The 19,961-nt window shown below is 44.2% G+C and overlaps 1 protein-coding gene across 1 annotated transcript in view; it reads left to right on the top strand.

Moving 5' to 3' along the window:
- Positions 1-4,598: 4,598 nt before the first annotated feature.
- Positions 4,599-19,961, top strand: part of afap1 (actin filament associated protein 1) — a 65,350-nt gene continuing 49,987 nt past the window's right edge. The window contains exons 1-2 of the mRNA XM_061066150.1: positions 4,599-4,655; positions 19,683-19,811. Of these exons, the coding sequence (XP_060922133.1) occupies positions 4,619-4,655; positions 19,683-19,811 (166 nt within the window). The 5' untranslated portion in view covers positions 4,599-4,618. The remainder of the gene's footprint in view (positions 4,656-19,682; positions 19,812-19,961) is intronic.

Raw genomic sequence — 19,961 nt, 5'->3', positions numbered from 1 at the left:
CATCAGCCCCTGACAGCACCATACTCCACCAGTGCTTCTCCTTGCTGTGCGCACAAGGCTCACTTTGTCTCCTAGCCAAACTGTCATAATTCAATACAGCAAAGTGGAGAGGGGGATGGGATTGGATGGGAAATCATTTTTTCCACTTCAGACTCTCACCACGATGGGTGACTTGTTATAGTTTTGTAGAAGCAGTTACCTTGCAGTGTTTTCTTTATCCAGTTTTTATGGTATAGATAATCATACAACTTAAATTGTGTGCTGCTATGATTTAGTGTGGACACGTAGGGGTAAGTAAAAGGAATTCAACCCTTTAGAATAACCAACGTTTTCAGTGTATTTTAACTTATGACAAACAAATCCTAGTACTGTTCTTGTCCTTATTGAAGACATCAATCAAACCACACAATGTAGGCCAACAGCAAATATTTGAACCTTGGGACTAATGATTATAATTCAATTATTATCATCATCTATCATCAAAACGCAATCAGTTTTGTTTTCACCAGGAGCATCTGCTGATGTAAACCCTGTCACAAAAGTTATTAAATAGAGCTTGGATGGTCATCACTGTGTGTAAAGGGACAGGATTTAGTTATGTGGCTACTTTCTGCAGAGGGGAGGGACCTTCTGAAAGGGCACAGCATACCAGCATGAAAACATTATTCCAGCAGGGTGTTAGGTGGATGGAGCATAATGGACAGCTCGCCATCATCAAGGGAGAAATTAATTCCCAAGTTTATTAAGGTGTCTTCCAGAATCAGGATAGCTGATTGCGATGCAACTGGACAATGAAAGTAAACGTAAAAAACCCATTAACATCTGGCTTCTATCTGCAAATTAAAGGGAATGGATACAATCAGCATTCCCTCCAGCATCAAAAACCCTGAGACACAATTTTTCTAGAGAAATACTGATGTCAATTCCCCAAACAGGACCCCACCTAAACTGGAACCTCAAACAAAAATTGTACCTTCTTTAAAAGGTTTATCCTTCCACATTATGAGCTGGTGCTCGGTTTCTGGCAAATAATACTAAATTTCATTCATTCTTATGTATTAAGAATCTGTCTTTTTAGCCCATCATGTGTAATATGTGTTTTCAATCAGAGTGTAAACTCATTTTCATGCCTCATATCGAGATATATTACCTAGGCAATGACCTCTGTGTCCTCAATTGTAGACACTGACCTGATGAGAGGTTGTCATGGACAGGATATTAAATGATACAAAGCAGAGTGACGTATTAAACATGTTTGTCATAAGGGATAATTCAGAAATAAGTACATGAAAAGTAAACACAGCTCCAAAGTGAAGGGTGTTATTCATTTAAATTAAAACCATGGATGTTTTGAATGTTTCTTTACTGTGTGTGTGTGTGTGTGTGTGTGTGTGTGTGTGTGTGTGTGTGTGTGTGTGTGTGTGTGTGTTATATCCTCATTGGGGTGTCTGAAAAACATGACAGGTTGATGGCTGACCCGGGCAGAGAAGGGTCCAAGTTATTACAGTATCTCAATCTCTATTAGATTTAGTATCAGTCAGGGGGCCAAACACTGATGTCAATGTTGACTTTTATACAGCAGAGCCAAGCCAACACACACACACACACACACACACACACACGTACACACACAGTGAGAGTTGCAACAGACACGCTTTTTCACTGTAATCCATCCATTCTTTCATCGCTCATTTTTTTCAACACACACATACTCACCAAACACTCCCTCTTCATCATCGTATCTCTCCCTGTGATAAGAGTCTTATTGCTCAAGCAGAAATCCTCCCACTGGATTTCTTCACTGCAGTTGTCTGACTTCAGGGTCATCTGGCCTGCATACTATGGCTGAACAATTAAATGGAGTTCATTTCGAAAATCGCGATTTCAAACAACACGATTAGCAAACCGCAGAGGCTGCGATTTATATTGCAGGTGTCCGACCTAGGGTTTAAACGTGTCATGTCAATGGTTTCATTCATACCGTCCTAATGTTTAAGTCAAACTCATCAATAGGAAGCGCTGTGGTTCTTGTTCATCATTTGTCATGCTCACCAAAAAATATTACACAGTGAAGATTGAAAATATTATATATCGCAAATTGAATTACAATCGGAATTTGTGTTATTAAAATCGCAATGAGATATTTTTCCAAATCGTTCATTCCTGCTGAATGAGCAGTGCTGTGTGGAATGCCACTTCACTCTGCCCAGCCTTCTCCTGGGGTTCTCTAAGCTCATTGGTGTTTGTCTGGTCTTGTTATTTCTCAATCTGCCCAAAGTGAATTTTAATGGATATAAAATCTAGAGGTTTTTGGGTTCGGATTAGCCAGCCCGTTTGTTTTGACAGCCACGTCCAGAGCAATTGTCTCCAACCGCAATCTGCATGTGTGTGTGTGTGGCCCATTGAGGCGTGTTGTGTTGAACTGGAGGAACTCTGTTAATGAGGAAAAATAAGCTGATATACTGTGAGCCGGAGTGACGATGAGTTAAGACGTAAACTATCTGGGCTCAGGACAGTTTTCAAGCTGAAAACGTTTCAATTTCAAATGCTTCCCATACCCAGCAATTAAAGCTGCACTAATCTAATCTGTTCATTTGAGCTTTTAACCTTTTTCTAATTGTCTCTCTACTTAAACTTGTTTTTAAATGCAGCAAGCAGCTGTTTTCGGGATAAATGCTCCGATTAACCCCCAGTTTGTTACTGGAGAACCAAATGACAGACAGATTCAGTTGAAGTAACATTTCCGTGATTGTCCTTCAGGGAAATACACGTTTTCAGTTTATCATCCTGTGCTTCCCCCTCGACCGGGTGGAACTGAAAGGTGAGCCAGGACATTATTCTTTCGCTCCTCACTGCTCCCTCCCTCGGTCTCATGTTCCTCCCTGAAAACGTGCAGTCACGAAGCAAAAAGAAAGAAAAAGAAAAATACAGCCCATGCCTCAGTCTACCTCCCCCCACTCCTTCCTCCTCCCTACGCTGGTGGCAGATGGGATATTGAACTCACGCCGGCTCGTGCTTCCCCCTGGGGATGGGATGTTGGGGAGGGGTCCGCTGCTTATGGTAATGAGTGTAATTAAGGAAGGTAGCCTCTCTCTCTCTCTTTGAATGTCACTTTCCTTTCCTCTTTTATGTGGTTTAACCTCTACAAGTGCAATTAGAAGGCTGGTTATGAAGCTCCAGAAGTGGAATTTCTGTTGGTAAACCCAGCTCTTGCACTATAGCCATTAGTGGATGAGGTCACAGGTCAAGGCCTTTGTACACTCACAATATCCCGGTGAGCATCAGTTAAGGAGGTCTAAGGAGTATTAAACACCTCATATCATAAAGTGTTATAAAGTATTTCGCTCACCTAACTTTTCAGTTTGTGTCATTTTATCCTAAGTATTTCTGCACATGTGTGTTTTATATTGTTGTGTGGTTCATCATGTGGATGCATGTTGTGAACAGTTATCACAACATACTCAAAAGAGCATCAGTATAGTAACAAATGAGGAGCTGGGGACAGACCATCTATGGCGACAAAGAGGAGGAGCGAAGGCATAAGAAAAGAGGAAAATGCTGCATTCAGGTGCACTCAGAAAGGAGAGCTACACATCCATGGGCTTGAGGGAACTGGCCGTTACATTCCCCTTCGTTATGATTGGAAAGAAGGAAGCAATGCAAATCTGGCCTTTCATATAATTGTTGTATTGCAAGTGTTGTTTTGATGTTAGGGCGCACAACAAGGCGATTACTTTCGTTTGCATGTTCTCCATGTGTCTGCATGGGTTTTCTCCGGGTACAGGAGATATGCAGATTGGAGTTAGGTTAGTTGGAGACTCTAAATTGACCATTGGTGTGAATGTGAGAGTGGATGGTTACTAACTTTCTGTACAGCCCCTTTTCCACTGGTGAAAATAACAATTAACAACCGCTGACATCTGGTTTTTGTCTGCAATGGGAATGGATACAATCAGCCTTCACCCACGGGTCAAATGACTCTGCAGAAGACACGTTTTATGATGACACCACAGGGACAACCCTTATTTCCTGTTGTGTTTTTTGACTTCAATTGTTTTGCATTTGGCTGCAGCGCTGTTTCCCCCTGAAACTCCAGAAGTCTTTTGTGGACTCAAACACTCAACCCACCCATCTCTGGTGGTTAGTAGATAATGAGTGGATTTTAGTTTTTGGGTGAACTATCCCTTTAAAAGACGTTATATCCAAAATCGGGAGAAGGGAATTGCCATATTTACGACATGATTTGAATGCAGCATAACTATCCATGCAGGCAGATTGCAGGAGAGAGAGAGAGGGTTTGAGAGAGAGAGAGAGAGAGAGGAGAGAGGGAGGGAGAGAGAGACATTTGCATCAGCAGAGAGGAGGAGGAGGAAAGGAGGGAGAGGAAGGAGGAGGAGGAGTAGAAAGAGGAGATGGAAAAAAAAGTTTGAAAGAAGAAGACAGAGGTTCCAGCGGCCGGTTCGAGCACACTGGGAATAAGCGGCTCTGCGCACAGGGAACCAGAGACTGCGAGCGCGGGGATTTGCACTGCTGCCGGGGAGCCGCCGGGCACGCGCCTGCTCCTGTGCGTGTGCTTGTGTGTGCGTCGTCGGGCGGATTCGACGCGCGTGACTCCACGATGAGGAGCGACCCTGTGATGTTCACTTCCAGCCGGGGTGAGTGGCCCCTGCTTCGTGCTCTCTGACCGGGGGGGGGGGGAGTCAACGCGCACGCTCCTCATTCACTGCCGTAGGAGATCAGAGCGCGTGACACCTCTGATTTCGCAGCGCAAGGAGAAGCATTGAACTTGTGTGCGGTTGCAGTTCCATTCGCTTTGCCAGGACACTACTCGACACTACTGACTTTTTAATATTACCATTGTCACTTATATCGCTGTTGTGGTATTTGTTGCACAGATTGAAGGTTTCAGTTTACGTTACTTACTCAAATAGATTTTTCCACCAGAATTGATGCTTTTGTATATGAAAATTCATCAATAAATCTCCGCACTTCTTATTTGGCAGTGTGCTGAGTTCCTTGGCAGCTCGTACAAGTTTGGCACGCGCTGGAGAGAAGCAGTGGAAATCAAGCAATATAAGGGAGAAACATATGTTGAAATGACTCAATGTTTATAAAAATGTAGGCCAAAGAGTGGGTAGTGAGGTAGTGGGTGGGTGGGTGGGGGGTCAAAGGGGGGTGAGGGCACCTCTGGATAGACAGTCAGCCCCTGGCAGTGACATTAGGGTTGTGGTCACTTGCTACGAGCTATGAACTTCCCTTCAAACTCCATCCAGCCATCTGCCAATTTCATGGGGCGTTACTTGCAGGAGTTCAGATCTTGACCTATTAATGAGCCGAGTCATTCCATGTAGCACTCTTGATTGATCAGCAAACTTTAGGCTGGGTCCAGGCTGCCCACTAGCTGCTACCTACCCACCACAGACTGAACAGAACATACAAGAGAGTAATATGGAGTGTAAATAGAGCCAGCCCCTTTTACCTTCAATGACTCCCAGTGTGACAGCTAATGCTCTTCTGGTGTTAACGCTTCCACCTAATGGCTTCAAAAGCATGCGGCATTGTAACCCTAAAAACAAGTCTGTTTCTCATTACCTTATGGTTGCCAGACAACAGGCCTAGATACAGCAACAACACATTTTTATGTTGCATGCTTGAGTGAAACATTGAATAAGGGATCAGGAGGAATCTCCAAATTACTGTAAGTGATGGCAACAAACTGTGCTGTGGGCTTCCGCTGGAGCAACACCCTTTCCTGAACTGTTGTAGCTGAGCTGTAAGGTTACTGTATGTAGTTAGGGGCTGCTATTTCCTTTCATCAGATCATAGACCATCCACCTCTACAGTTTTATTCATAATCGTTATTGAAAGCATTGCCTTTCATGCACTGTTTTCGATCAGATTACCCAGCTCAACATAAACTGCCAGTACCCAGTCAGATATTACACAGTTCAGGTCACCACTGGGGTAAAGCCACACTAGCATGATCCTGGAATGACAGCACAAATGCTCCCTATCTGTAATGTCTCTTGTTTGTGGTGGTGAATGGAGCCCTACAATAACAGGGCCACTGCTGGCAGCTGCAGGGTATCGGGTAGCCCGGCAGCACTCCTCTGCCCAGCACTTGGTGAGGTTCTGACAGACGTCCATTGTGTGGAGGGGTTGTAGTCACATCTCAGCAGCACATGAGAATGTAACAGATCGTGTTTTGTTTCAGGATTTGGACAAGGCTTTGTTTTAGACCAATATGCAGCTATGTAAGAGATGGGTGGTGCCCTTTTAGGGGTTAATATCAGTGGTGGTTTACTTTGTGCTTTAATGACAAAAAGCAGCATGGTACTCAATGCGTATTCCATTGGAGGCCAAGGGGTTTCACGTTTGAGTCAGATTATTGCAACTTACTTTTTCCTTTAAACTATTTCCACTCCCAAATATAGCCTCTGAATTATTACTTTGCAGACTGAAAAATAGATTTATGACACATATTGACACAAAAGGCACTACAGTTGCACGTTCTGTCAAAATGTCACCTCAGATTAAGGGTGTTTGATTGTGAATTATAATCAAACTACATTGTTCACTGTATTTGATCAGAGATTGCAGTCACAAAAAAAGTGCCACTTAGAAGATGTATGTGTTTCTAAGAAAAACCTATGATGCTGACTTGTTGACTGCATTCTTTGCACTTGGTCAGGAGTTGTGAAGTTTTAACGGAAATCTGCTCATATGTATTCTTCCTTTGCAATCATGGCAATTCCATTGACATGAACTACTCGTAGTCTGAAATGTGGGTGTTGTAAAAGCTTGTGTTACGAAGGCCTAAGAAAGCCATTGTATGTAGTGGTGTACTGAACCCTGTCTTGCTTTCCTGACCCCGTTGACTCCAGCTGCTGGTGGGATTTTTGGGGAAACAGTGCAACCTATTTTGACCGAGTCAAGGGTCGCTTTCAGCAAGTCCTTGCTCAAACGCTCTCCCACTTATGGAGTGCCATGTTTTGGGGGGAAAAAAATGCACAAGTGTTTAAGTGTTTATTGCCACTCATTATCGCAGCTTTCCTCACGCAATCCCTGAGTCGACGAGCAATTCATTTGGTCGTGTGTGATGTGAGCCGACTGGGTACATGGTGTCACTGTTCTGGCCCACTGGGTCCATTTGGTTCTGCTTTAGAGTTGGGGGTTCACTTTCCTTCTCCGCCTTGTTCATGACTCTCAGTCGCCCTGATGATGATCGAAGTTTAAAAGCTTTCATCTGTGCGACTCGTGAGCCCCTCCCTTTTTGGTGGCTTGGGCCGGGGGGGGAGACAGATCCTTAGAATGGAGAGGAGCGAGGAGAAATGAGTTTGTAATCTCCCTCTCCTTCCCTCCGAAGCCGGCCTGTCAGTAAGCTGGCATGCGGGAACAGAGACTTTAACTTTTGAGCCGACTAATCATAGCCCTCCCTGCCTTCCCGCTGTGTCAATATCCATCTGGAAAAACACAGGGAGAAGGACGCGGATCTTGGGCCAAGCTCGAGCACAATTCAGGAGAGCATGATGTATGCCAAATTCTAATTGGCAACAGGCCTGCTGAATTAACATCATCTACCAAGCATTTAGCTTTGGACTCCCGCCTCAGTTGGAATAGTACCATTTAGTCTTGGCATGGATGTTTACCTTGGTAATTTGGGTCCATTAGGAGAGGATCATTCCTGATGAGCCTCACAAGGTGCCTTTTAATAGGCCTATTATTGTAACAGGATGAGCCTGTGAGCTTGTGATGCTGTCTGTCTGCCCTGGACAAAGCTTTTAGGATTACATGTCCAAAGCTGCATTGGTTATAGGGGTAGCGGAGGTGATGTAGAGTGTGTGGCGGCTCACACAGCAAGAGATCTGGCAGATTAAGGGAGGTCTTGCAGTAGAGAGAACAGCAACAACAAAGGAATTGCTGTGGAGTAAGTTACAACAAATGGATACACTTGTGGGCACATAATGTGTTTACATGTGGGATTTCCTTGTGTTGATGTGATTGTTATGGTGTGTTCCAACTTGCGTTTGTGTGTCAGATGCCCAAATGGGTGTGTCTGGTGATGGAGGGGGTCGTCTATGGCGGTCTGTTTCTGTTTGCGAAATGTTGACTGTCAGGACTGTTTGAACATCGAGAGAAAATATGCTACTGGCACGAGACCAGAGAGAGTGTTCGGCCTGTTATAGTCTGTCAGTGCGAAGATTTACACATCCCTGCAGATCTCAGACTTTCCCATGGGTGTGCACACTTGCATCGGACTGGGTTAGATGAACTCACAAGGTCAGAATGAGTTGGAATGAGAAGACGATATATAAAGTAAAACCACCTGAATAACATTTACCTGTTTTGTTTTTATTGCAGTGTCTGTATGGCCATCTCCACAACTTTCTCTGACCTCCCTCAGTAACTCTCTTAGACAAAGCACTTAGTTACAAATCCTACAAGGGAATTTTGGGGAATAAATTAGCAACTTTCTCTTTCAGAGAGAACCACTGTTGCTGTGTCTTTCTATGTTGATACATTGTCGAATGCAAGTCATAAGCCAATCATTAGCATGAAGGCAAACTAGCCCATGACATATTCTAGCGTTTTGTTTTAGCAGACTTTTGCTCCTTCGTATGGGCTATCATGCATGATACATTTAGTTTATGACCATCAAAACTCACTTTTTGGTTTTATTTTTATTGTGAAATTTTGTACGGTATTTAACTTTAAAACGACTCCTGTAAAATCAATTTAACTGACAATCCCAGATGCTTATTCATGGGTTGGGTCTTTTTGTCTTCAGGAGATATATGAATGATCTAAGTGGCTTTGCAACTTCCATAACTTTACTAATAGAAAAAAACCTGTACAGCGTGACACCCATTTCTCACACCCAGGCTGCTGCCATTCCCAGTCCAACCAAGGAAACCACATGTCCTCTCTTCCCACCAGAAGATAGAATCCCTACGCTGGAACGTCTATAGTGTATAACCCCCTTCCCACTCCCTCCATCTCCCTCTCCATGAGGTTTTTTTCGCTGTGCACCCTCTAATTATCTGTTTAAAAGAGATACCGAAAAGAGCGTTCGCTATCTGACTTTGGTTTGCTTTTGGACCCCTCCCTGTTTCCTCCTCTTCTTTCACATCATCTATAGACCTCTGTCAGCACTGCCCTATCCCCCCACCACTAATCCCCCCCCCCCCCACTCACCAGGGTTTTGCACATGTGTTTTTGCGGTCGGAGGAAACATCTGTTCGTACGGTAAACCACCTGTACAGTTCGATAGCAATCAGCCGCACTCTCTGATGTTCCCCTGGCATGTTCCTGTGGAATGAAGAAAACACACAAACCTCAAAATTACAGACCTGAGAAAAGGGGAGCGAGCAGACACAGCTTGTCTTTCATCGTAAACTAATGCGGCATCGCATATCCTCTGATCTGCTCATAACTCTCCCTCTCTGCTGGTGCTCGTCCAAGTCGAGGCTTTCCAAGCCCTTTATGAAACATTTATGATATTAGGTAATATTTCATGACTTCAACGGCTTCTCACCAACAGTGCAGAGCAAACATACCAGTACACAACCCTATTTCCACTCTAGGAATAAGGATATGGGGACTGTGAGATCTTTGACAGTTTTCTTTGACGTAAAGCTGGAGTTGTGCAGTCAATACTTTTATGTTATAATTTAAAATTCAATCCACTAACCTATTCAAGCCATGTAAGCTATGAATTTTTTGATTGGCTCTGATACTTTGCTTGACTACCGAGCTTAGACTTTGGTGAGAACAATAATAAAAAATACCTTATACACAGAGATAGTAACAAAGATAGCACTGCAAATGATACTGCTCCTTTTTTGCTAAACATTTAGCTGATGAAAGTCGTTTGACGTCTCTGCATTTGTGGGTTCCCATGTAATCATGTGTATATTATCCTAATGAATGCCTTCTTGTGATGCCCTGCTGTGTTTTGGTGGCCTACTGGGGGCAGTAACCATGACGATGCCAGGCCGTAAACCAACCTCAATTAACAACAACCACCGCCTTACTGTAACACTCCACCGCACAGTGCCATTAAGTTTCCCAGAACCACAGAAAGTGCTCACCGGAGATGATTTGTTGGTTGAGGGTTTGCTCATTAAGTGGTTAAGGCTCCTCGTGCAGTGATGGTATCTGCACATCCGTCTTATTCAGTTTTAGTACCCAGAGTGCATAGCTGGAGGCAGCAGATTTTATGGCGTGCCACGGAGAAGACCTGCAATGTGCTGATTTGTTTTTAGATGTGGATTCAAAGATTTTCTCTTATTTAAATGTAACAAATAATAGGTCAGCCTGAACAGGTTATCTAGATGAGTACATAGGCTCGTTGTCATGTGTCGCCCCAACCAGATTGGTTTGGTTTTGTTGTTTTTACCCTTTCAGTTGTTTCTCGGCATTCGTTAGCCCAAGCTGGAGATATGCCGCATGCAGCTGTAAGTTCTGCACACACCAAAGTGAGAGATCCCTTGTATTACTTTAAGAAGTGTAGCGTGATTTGTTATGAAACTCTAGCGGCACTACTTAGAATTTGGCGGGCTGCCACAGATGAATACTTAATGGGAGACGCTGAGTGAGTCTACCTAGAGACATTCTTGTCCAATGTTGAATTAAATATCAGAATAATTTTGATGGACCTTAGTGATTTTTCCATTTTCTCAATGTTTTGCGTGTTTGTTGGCAACAGTGCTCCCATTACACTAAAGGTGGTGTAAACAGAAGATATTACGTCAGATTGGGGTCGAGGCAGGGTCCACCTTGGACAGGTCGAAAACCGGTTACAAGGCTGTCATATAGACACTCACATTCACACCTATGGTGAAGTAACATTTGCTTGTAAGACGAAGCTGGATCATCACTCTCATTCTTCTCACCATACTTTACCCTTGAGAAACAAACACCTTCACCTCATCGTGTCAGTTGGAAAACATAGTTTAGGATTAAATGGGCATGTGAGTTCAATTTGAATTTATTCCAATCAGTTGTGTCAGATCTCATTGTTTAGTTTTTTTTTAGAATGACAGCCCTACACTGGACAGATTCACCTCCAGCTGTTTTGTGTGCTGATGAATTGAGCCTGATTCAATTGAAAAAACGTGGATTTTCATCACCATGCTGTAAGAAACATCTCTATTGAGAGTATGAGAATTGAACCCAGGTCACTTCAGTCACAGCCGTGATAACCTCCACTTATCCATATAAACCTATGAAGATTTATGGGAGTGGACTGGCTTTATGGTGTTGATGGTTTGAAATTACAATGAGTCGCACAAATTTTCACAAAGGAATAAAAAAAAAAAGATGTTGAGTGAGAGAAGCTGGATTTATTTTAATCATGTGTGTGACTTGTTCAAGTCAGGACGCAAAGTCTTTTGAGCAGTGCGCGTGTGTGAGTGTGTGTGCGTTCCTGAACTGAAAACTTCTCGGAAGCCCAGACTAAACACATCCCAGAAGTGTTAAGACACTGTTAATAACAATAAACAGACACCTGAAACACACGCACACACACACACACACACACATAGTGGGATAGCGTCTGTCAGTGTGTTGTCAATCACAGCAGCTGTATTCTGGGAAGAGGGCACGTTTTCTCCTCCCTCTAACCTGGTTAAGCATTTTTGCACCGACAACAGCGGAGCCGCAGGGTCTCAAGTTCTCCACCAGACCCAAAAATGACCCCGTTGCCTTGCACAAACATACACACACTCATACACTCACCCAGGAAAACCCCGGTGTGTCCCGAGCTCGCACAAAAGCTCGCAGTGAAAACATCCCTCTGACTTGTCTGGGGTTTTTTAGTCACTTTTTATCTGTGTGTGTGTGGAGGGATTAATTGTTTTTTTTTTGTGTGAAAGGAGCTGCTAACATTTGACATGCAAAGCACAGTGTTGACACAGCAAATGTGGTTGGTGGTGGAACACACGGATCAGAATCCATATTTATGAACAGTGTTGGGGAGTAACGGAATACATGTAACGGCGTTACGTATTTAGAATACAAATTATGAGTAACTGTATTCCGTTACAGTTACAAATTAAATAGATGGTATTCAGAATACAGTTACATTGTTGAAATCAGTGGATTACATGACGGTACTTCTCGAGTTTATTCACTCTCTCGTAAATCCACCGGCGGCAAAACCCCCAGGAAGCAGCTGGAGACCAGGGCTGCCGTAAGAGCGCACCTTCCCCCGGCGGCGTGAAGAAGCCTCACCGCTACCGGCTCGGGGCCGGGACCTTGGCTCTGAGAGACTTCCGTCGCTACCAGAAATCTACGGAGCTGCTGATCCGCAAGCTGCCCTTCCAGCGCCTGGTGAGAGAAGACCGACCTGCGCTCCCAGAGCTCTGCTGTCATGGCTCTGCAGGAGACCAGCGAGGCACGCCGGGTTCACACCGGACGCTGAAGCGCCGGGCAGCGCTAATAATATCACCCGTTGACCCAGTAGTATAAAAGCATATAGTCACTTGTTGCTCCAACATTAACTGTAACAGCGTCCCAATTTAATGTCATCCATCTTCAAGAACTTCTCCGCTGTTTGCTCCGTTCAATGTCGGGTGTCGAGGGTAAATTACGTATTCTCCGCCCCCCCCCCCCCCCCCCCCCTCTCTTTTTATCTTTATGACTGCTTGTGTGTCTGTAGTGGATGGGCAGAGGGGGGCATTTAATAATGTGATCGGTAAAATTGGTAAAATTAAAACTCCAGGACAACAGAAGGGGAATACAAACTATGGGATGCATACTTTATCATTTATATCATATAAAATGTCATCAATATCGTTTCAAATCATTTTTCAGTGTGTTTCCTGGAGCGATACGCTCGCGTCAAGCTAAAAAAAAAATAGACTCGACGCCGAAACGATCGCTGCACGGCGCGAGGCAGCCTTGGCGCGGGGGGGGGGGGGGGGGGGGTCCTTCAGCCTCCGGTGGGGCCGGCACAGAGGTGGGAGAGGATGGGAGCCGGACATCCAGCTGGCCCGCCGCATCGGCGGAGAGAGAGTTTAAACTGCTGCTGCTCCACTGACTATAACAACGCCGCAATCATACACTTAAAAAATGCAATACAAACCGGAAGTATTCCAAGTATTCAGAATACGTTACTCAGATTAGTTAATGTAATGGAATACGTTACAGATTACATTTTTGGGCATGTATTCTGTATTCTGTAACGGAATACGTTTTGAAAGTATCATTCCCAACACTGTTTATGAACAAATAAATGCACAAGCTTTTATCATGGAGTTCGGAGCAGGAAATGTGATTTGAGGTGAAACATTGACAGTGAAGGAAATGGAAGTGAAGGGGGGAGTTGAAAGACAGGTGGACAAAGGGGGGAAGAAAGGAGTGAGATCTAGAAGAAAGGGCGGTGGTGGTTTGTTTGCACCATGAGGTATTTTCCTGCTCGCCCTCGGGCCTGGTCTGAGGGTGGTCCTCCACGCACCGTGCCACTTCACTTTCCCTCGCCCATCTTTGGTGATCTGTTCCTTCAGGATTTTAATGACACGCAGTCACGCACGCACAGACACCAACACACACACATACATGCAGCTTTTTGACCACCCTAGTGGAGGTAAAGTATTGCACAGGTTGCACAAAGCTCTATGAAACAGCAAATGGGGCAGTAAAGTGTGCTTGATGCAACGTAAAAACGGGCTCGATGATTGCCATCCAGGGTGTGTGTGCGAGTGAGTGTGTGTGTGTGCGTAAATGTGTAGTGGTACAGTGAGGATGTTAGTGTTGCTCTGTGGATTTGTACATCTGAATAGAAACTGACAGATACATGATTGATGACGCCTGCATCTGACCATGAAGGGAAGTTTAAAGATGTGATGCGTGTAGTTTTACTGCTATTAGACTTGGATAAATGTTGTAGATTACCTCATGCTAATGTAAAGGATCATTTGAATTAATTATAAGTCGGGCACATATTCCCGAAAGCATAGTTAACAAGGGCCAGGTGACGTGATGTATTATACTGTACATTCGTCAGTGGTCAGAGATTTTACTGTTGTTCCTTACACGGTTGTCGTCTCTGGAGGAATAGTCACTTTTTTCCTCTGGTTATTTCCTCCATAAAGAGTTTCCCAGTTCACTATATAATAAAATCCAATATGTTGTTAATGTTGAATCGTTTTTTAACTGAAGTTTGTGGACACCTGGACATTGCATGGAAATGTCCTCTTTAAAATCACTGATATTATTCTGCTGCCATATCTCTGCAGGGATTGGTTCTTTTTCAGCCACAGGAACACATGTGAGCAACAATTTGATTCCACCTGCCTGGTTGTTTGGCAATAACATAAACACTGATGTTGGCTGATAAAGACCTGACACGCACAGCTGGAGCTCCAGTTTATCCCTTAAGGTGTTGGATGCAGATGTGTGCCCAGGGGCAATCTTCATGTATGAAACAGAAAATCAATACTGTCACTGTTTGCTTGTGGATAAAGATTTTCCCTCATTGGAACTGTTTGGTCGTATTATGAAAAACAGCTCCAGGCACCATACAGAGTGGACCCATGGAGTTATTTTGACATGACTGAAGACAAATAATATCAATCTCTCTTTGAAATGTTATTGTTTTCGGTCATTTTCACAGCTGAAAGTCCAGACCATGGTCCGAACAGAGGTTCAAATTTGATCTGGTTAGTTTCGGTTTTACATTGCAGTTTAGGGAGCAGACTGAAAACGTACACCCTGTCATCATCGGTTACATGGGCTGCATCAAACTAAACTTGACATTGATTAGTTTATAGACAGACGTGTGTCTAAAGTCGGCGTGTTGTTAATTCGGTTATTTTTTTCACTTAATGTTTTGAACAAATGGCATTTATCAAAGGAATCTCTCTGTTTGAATGGAGAACATGAACGACTCGGTTGACTTCAGTAGATTCATTGCCACTGCAATATAGTTATTGTAATGATACCAGTGGAATGAATATTCTCGTTTGTTTGTATATTCAGCATTATATCTTCAGAGGTGAAGACTGTGAGCTGCGGTCAGAATGTCAGGACTTTCCTTTCAATATTTCCAGACAGCAAATGATCCAAACCATGTTTCCTTTGATCCGGACAAAGACAACCTCTTTTCAGACCTTCGTCCGAGGAACCACTTACACCTGTTATGTTGCTTCGGACCAAAAACATTAAACATGGCAATATTGAACAGAGTATAAAAAGCTGAGGTCATGAACCAGGAATAAAGCAAGTTTTTGCCAACTGCCAAAGACACTTAGAAAAGACGAAACCAAATTGGCATCACAGAGAGAAAAAAAGAGGGGTTCAGTACTCTATTCTCAGTTGGGCAAGTTATTGGTCTTCTTCTCTAGAATGAGAAACAGCTCCTCAGTCATGTGGCTTAACTGTTTGATATGTCAGAACTTATTGTAAAAAGGTGTTTCCATCTCCCACCACAAGGAAGCACACACTTTGGGCAACTTTCCTGGCTCCTTCACCTTTCATTACCTCTTTTCTGGTCCTACTCCCTTCACACCCCTCCGCCACCTCTCTCCTGTTGGATAATCTGAATATGTGAGGAATGCCTGAAAGCAGCTCTGTTTCCAGCCTCAGAGCTGCTGCCCACTGCCCACACCTCTTCTACGCCTATGAAAATGGAATACAGTTGCCTCGGAAACCTACGTGAATGTGGGAACACAGAGATACTCTGGATTAAATGTTTTGGAATGATTTCCCTCTGCTGATCCCTAGCGACCAGCACACTCACCTGTTTCTGGTTATTCGTAGATACCTGTGTGATAGGTGGCATCAGTTACAATCCGATATGGTATTCCGACGTGTTTTGAAGGAGACATTAGTGGTTGGTTGCGTCACTGCAGGTATTTGGCATTAAACAGTAAGAACATCTAGTCCCTGCTCAGAGCCTTGATCTAATCTCTCACCTGAGTTAAACCTGTGGAGCAGCTATGGGGCTGGTTAGATTTACACTGCTGGGCCACTTAGCACTGAGGTCAGATCAGTCCACCTCCTGTGTGTTCAGCCTGAATGTAGACGGAGCTGATTTAATATGATTGTGTAAAGAACATAAACGTATCACTACTAACTTGGCAGGGGGCGTGAGCGCCGTCTCCGTCTGGGACTTTTCTATCTGTAAGAAATGGATTTAATTTGACTCCATTATGAGTTGGTGTAACTCTTCGACTTAAGTGTGTGCTGCCTTTATGGAACCCAGTTCTTCTTTGTCCATGTGTCTGGCTTCCATTTTGAATGTTTGTGTGGTCGAGACGCAGGAATCCTGCTGCTTTCCATGGCCTTGAAATCTTATTGGGACTCCAACGGCCGGCATGTTTATGACGGTCTAATGTGCCCATTATTTTTTTACGATCTATTGAATAACTGTTTGGTCAGTATTAATGTCTCGTTTAGTCCGACCAACAGTCCAAAATATAATTACATTTACTGTAACATTAGACGAGGAAAAGCATTAAATCCTCACTACTAAGAAGCTGGGACAAGGGAGGGTTTGCGAATGTACAGGGGTGGGGCTTGCACTCGAGTGTGTCTGTGTGTGTTTGTGTGTGTGTGTGTGTGTGTGTGGTTGTTGATTACAATAGTCAAATTGTGTAGTTTCTGCTATAGTCCCAGAAGTTGAGGGAAAGGTGACATTACGCACACACACACACACGCATGCACACACTGAGACCGCTGCTCACCTCTCTCTCTCTCTTAGACACACACACACACACACACACACACACACACACACACACACAGACTCTGTTGACGTCTCTCACCCACTACAGTTTAAATGTCGATTTGTTTGAAATGACACCACAATATCAACACTGATCATCACGCATTATCCATACTTCATTGAGTAACATTTTTTTTCTTCAGGTTTTTAAACCATATAAACAAATTATCACTTTATCTGGTTTGCACTGTATTTGTTTTACAGAAAGAAGTTAGCGTAAGCAGGTCAGCCTAATGTCAGTGGGACGCAGTGCAGGACTGCAAATGAACACAGTGAACGCATCATCATTACCGCCACTTAACCCCATGTTTTAATTCTGCAGCTGCTCTGCAGTAAGATGTCGTCACCACCGATGTTATCAGATGTTGACGAAAAGCTTCAGTTGTCCCCAAAACAGACCAGAGCCCTCAGTCAGAGGGAGGCGCCTGTGCACGGCATGGCTGCTCAGAGTCACGCATACAGCATGATCTCAATCTGCTGCCATCCATATCACAACAAGTTCTCAGATAACAGAGTGTGAAAGTGTAGAAACATAAACACACTCTTAGATACTGCGCACACACACACATAGGGATGTCACGAGAACCGATACCTACGATACCTTTCGATACTAACATAACAAAACGATGCCGATGCCCAAGTTTTTGAAGTACCGTATGCACCGTCAGCTTCGATGCCAGCAGCTGTTAGCAACTTAGCATTAGCATCGGTGCTGCGCCAGTCGACGTTTACATTCTGAAAACCAAGACGGCAACTGCGGCTGCAGCGTTCGCCCCACCTCGACTTGTTTATTAAAAAGGCAAAAAGAGTCGTGTATGGAAGTATTTTGCGTTTGACGCCGGGTTTACACCGGACACGGAAGCAACGCCGCCGCTCCGCGCTAATCCTTAGCGCGCCGGCACATGGTTGTTTACACCGGAAGCTGAAGCGGCGCATGGGAGTGGACGGGAGCCAGCTGTTATTTAAGGCTTGGTCCTGCGCTTACGAGTCGCTTTGGCGTCGCTTCAGCATCCGGTGTAAACCCGGCGTGAGGCAGATGTATCATTTAATGCATAACGTGTCTCACAACAAAGCGTCACTCACATGCGACCGCAACTACCGTATAACCCTCAGTATATGCGCAGCGCAAGCACATTGAATTACCGTATATGACATTAACAACATCCAAATAATGCACTTTTTTTTTACCGTGGTATCGAAATTGGCATCGAGAATCGTGTTATTTTACTGGTATTGGCACCGACTACTGAATTTTTGGTATCGTGACACCCCTACACACACACACACACACACAGGCATACCTAAGCCTCTATCTCTGTGCTATATTTAGTTTATGTTGTATTGTTTTTGAGCTGTTGGCCGTGGCTTATTTTTCCGCCAGCTGCTGTAATTCTGCGGCTATCTGTCTGTCAGGTGTGTTGCCAGGTCTGTCCTGGCCGGGTTGCTATCAGCCCCCCCCCGGGTCTCCATTTTGGAATGGGGAGTTATTTGATTGGATGATTGACCGACTGACTCAGAGCTGTGTCTTTCATCTCCGTGCCTGGCCGCTCACGTACACGTCTGTTATATAACTGTGTTTTGCTTTTGTTCAGCATCTGTTTAATGTTGGCTTACAGTGCAGGAGAGACACTGCAGACAGCTTAGCTCAAACATACAGTACAATAGGAGCGAGTAATGATTCATGAACAATGCTGTGACTGGGTTCAATACTTCAGGATCATCCCTGACGGTTATAATAATGACATTGTGCCTAACTAAGTGTGGAGAATTAGATCAAAATTTATTTGGATTAAGAAAAACTGAAGACAAAGGCTGCAGCACACAGACTAGTTGTGTTGTATTGTGATGTATGTGAGATAAACCGTTCCAGTCCGTGCTTTGGACGTCTGACAGGATAGAGGTGTTTCTCCAAACAGCGGCCATCTCTGTGTCACTTGTTTCCACTTCTGTGTCTTGTCTCCAAATTCTGGCTCAGCCAAAATTCTGTCAATCCAGGGGCTGCATCCTTTTGGACGACCCGGTGTACACGGCTGACATCAGCTGCATCCTTCATTAGCAGCGTAGACTGCGTTGGCCGGACTGAAACGACAAGATCTGGTCTTCTCATTGCACCGACTGGTTCCGCCCTTGCAGAACGTCACCTAGCAACAGAGCTACAGACGAAAATGTCCCTCAGTTGATTAAAAACATTGAAATTTAGTTTTTGGCCACTTCCTCTTTGAAAAACTGTTTGTCATAGAAGCACAATGAATCATGGGATAAGTTGGGCCGGGAATGATCTAGCTGGTGGAGCCATATATTGCTCGGGTGCGGAAGGACACAATTGTCGGCTGCGTTTGGAATTGGGACAGTCAAGTTGGGCCGCTGTGCCAAAATTAGTCTTCAAATGCAGCCTAAAAAGGATGCAGTCTCTTCTACATTCTCTCTGGTACCATTTACACACTGGCTTCCTCTCCATATCTCCTTTTTTTCTACTTCCTCATTTTCTACTCCTTCTTCTCTTTGAGTTTGATGTCAGACGAGAATGCTTGTAGAATAATGTCGCCAATGGCCTACAGTACTAATGGCGATAGATGTCCTTTTCTAACTGTGGTTTGTCAAGGAAAGAACTGAACATGTTTTAAGGGACTTGGTACAACTTGAGACAAAACTCAAAGTTTAGGACTTTGACCTGATTTTGGATGTGTTGGTTTGACAAGTGATGTCATAACCAAGACTTAGATGTATTACTAGAAAAAACATTCACTTTGTCCCTGTGTTCCAGCTGCTTTTTAGCTCAGTTGTGCGTGCACAGTTTTTCTGTTCAAAGAGGAATTATTACACAAGCTTAATATTTAGATAATAGAGCCTCCAGCAGGTTGTGCGCTGTAAGTTGCTGTAGTGAATAATGTAGCAGATGGAATAAACATCCCCAGTGTCCTAAATAATAATGTCTTCTCTGTTTGTCCTGCAGCGATGGAGGAGCTGGTGTGTGAGCTTCGTCTGTTCCTGGACCTGCTGGACAGGGAGTACCTGAGTGCTGGGGTCCGAGAGAAGAAGATGCACCTTTCCAAAATCCTCCACAGAGTCCTCTCGGACAAAGGTTAGATGACAAGCAACAGCACTCCTTAGAAACACTATAGACTTACACACACTGCCTGCACAGCCTCCAGGGGTAATGCAGAATGGGGGAGACTGGGATCGAGCTGCTGACCTTCTGGTTAGCGGACGACCCTCTCTATCCCCAAAGCCA

The sequence above is a fragment of the Limanda limanda genome, chromosome 22, assembly GCF_963576545.1.
Source record: "Limanda limanda chromosome 22, fLimLim1.1, whole genome shotgun sequence".
NCBI lineage: Eukaryota > Metazoa > Chordata > Actinopteri > Pleuronectiformes > Pleuronectidae > Limanda > Limanda limanda.
The sequence above is the reverse complement of the archived record's forward strand: the minus strand, read 5'-3'. Positions and strand labels throughout refer to the sequence as shown.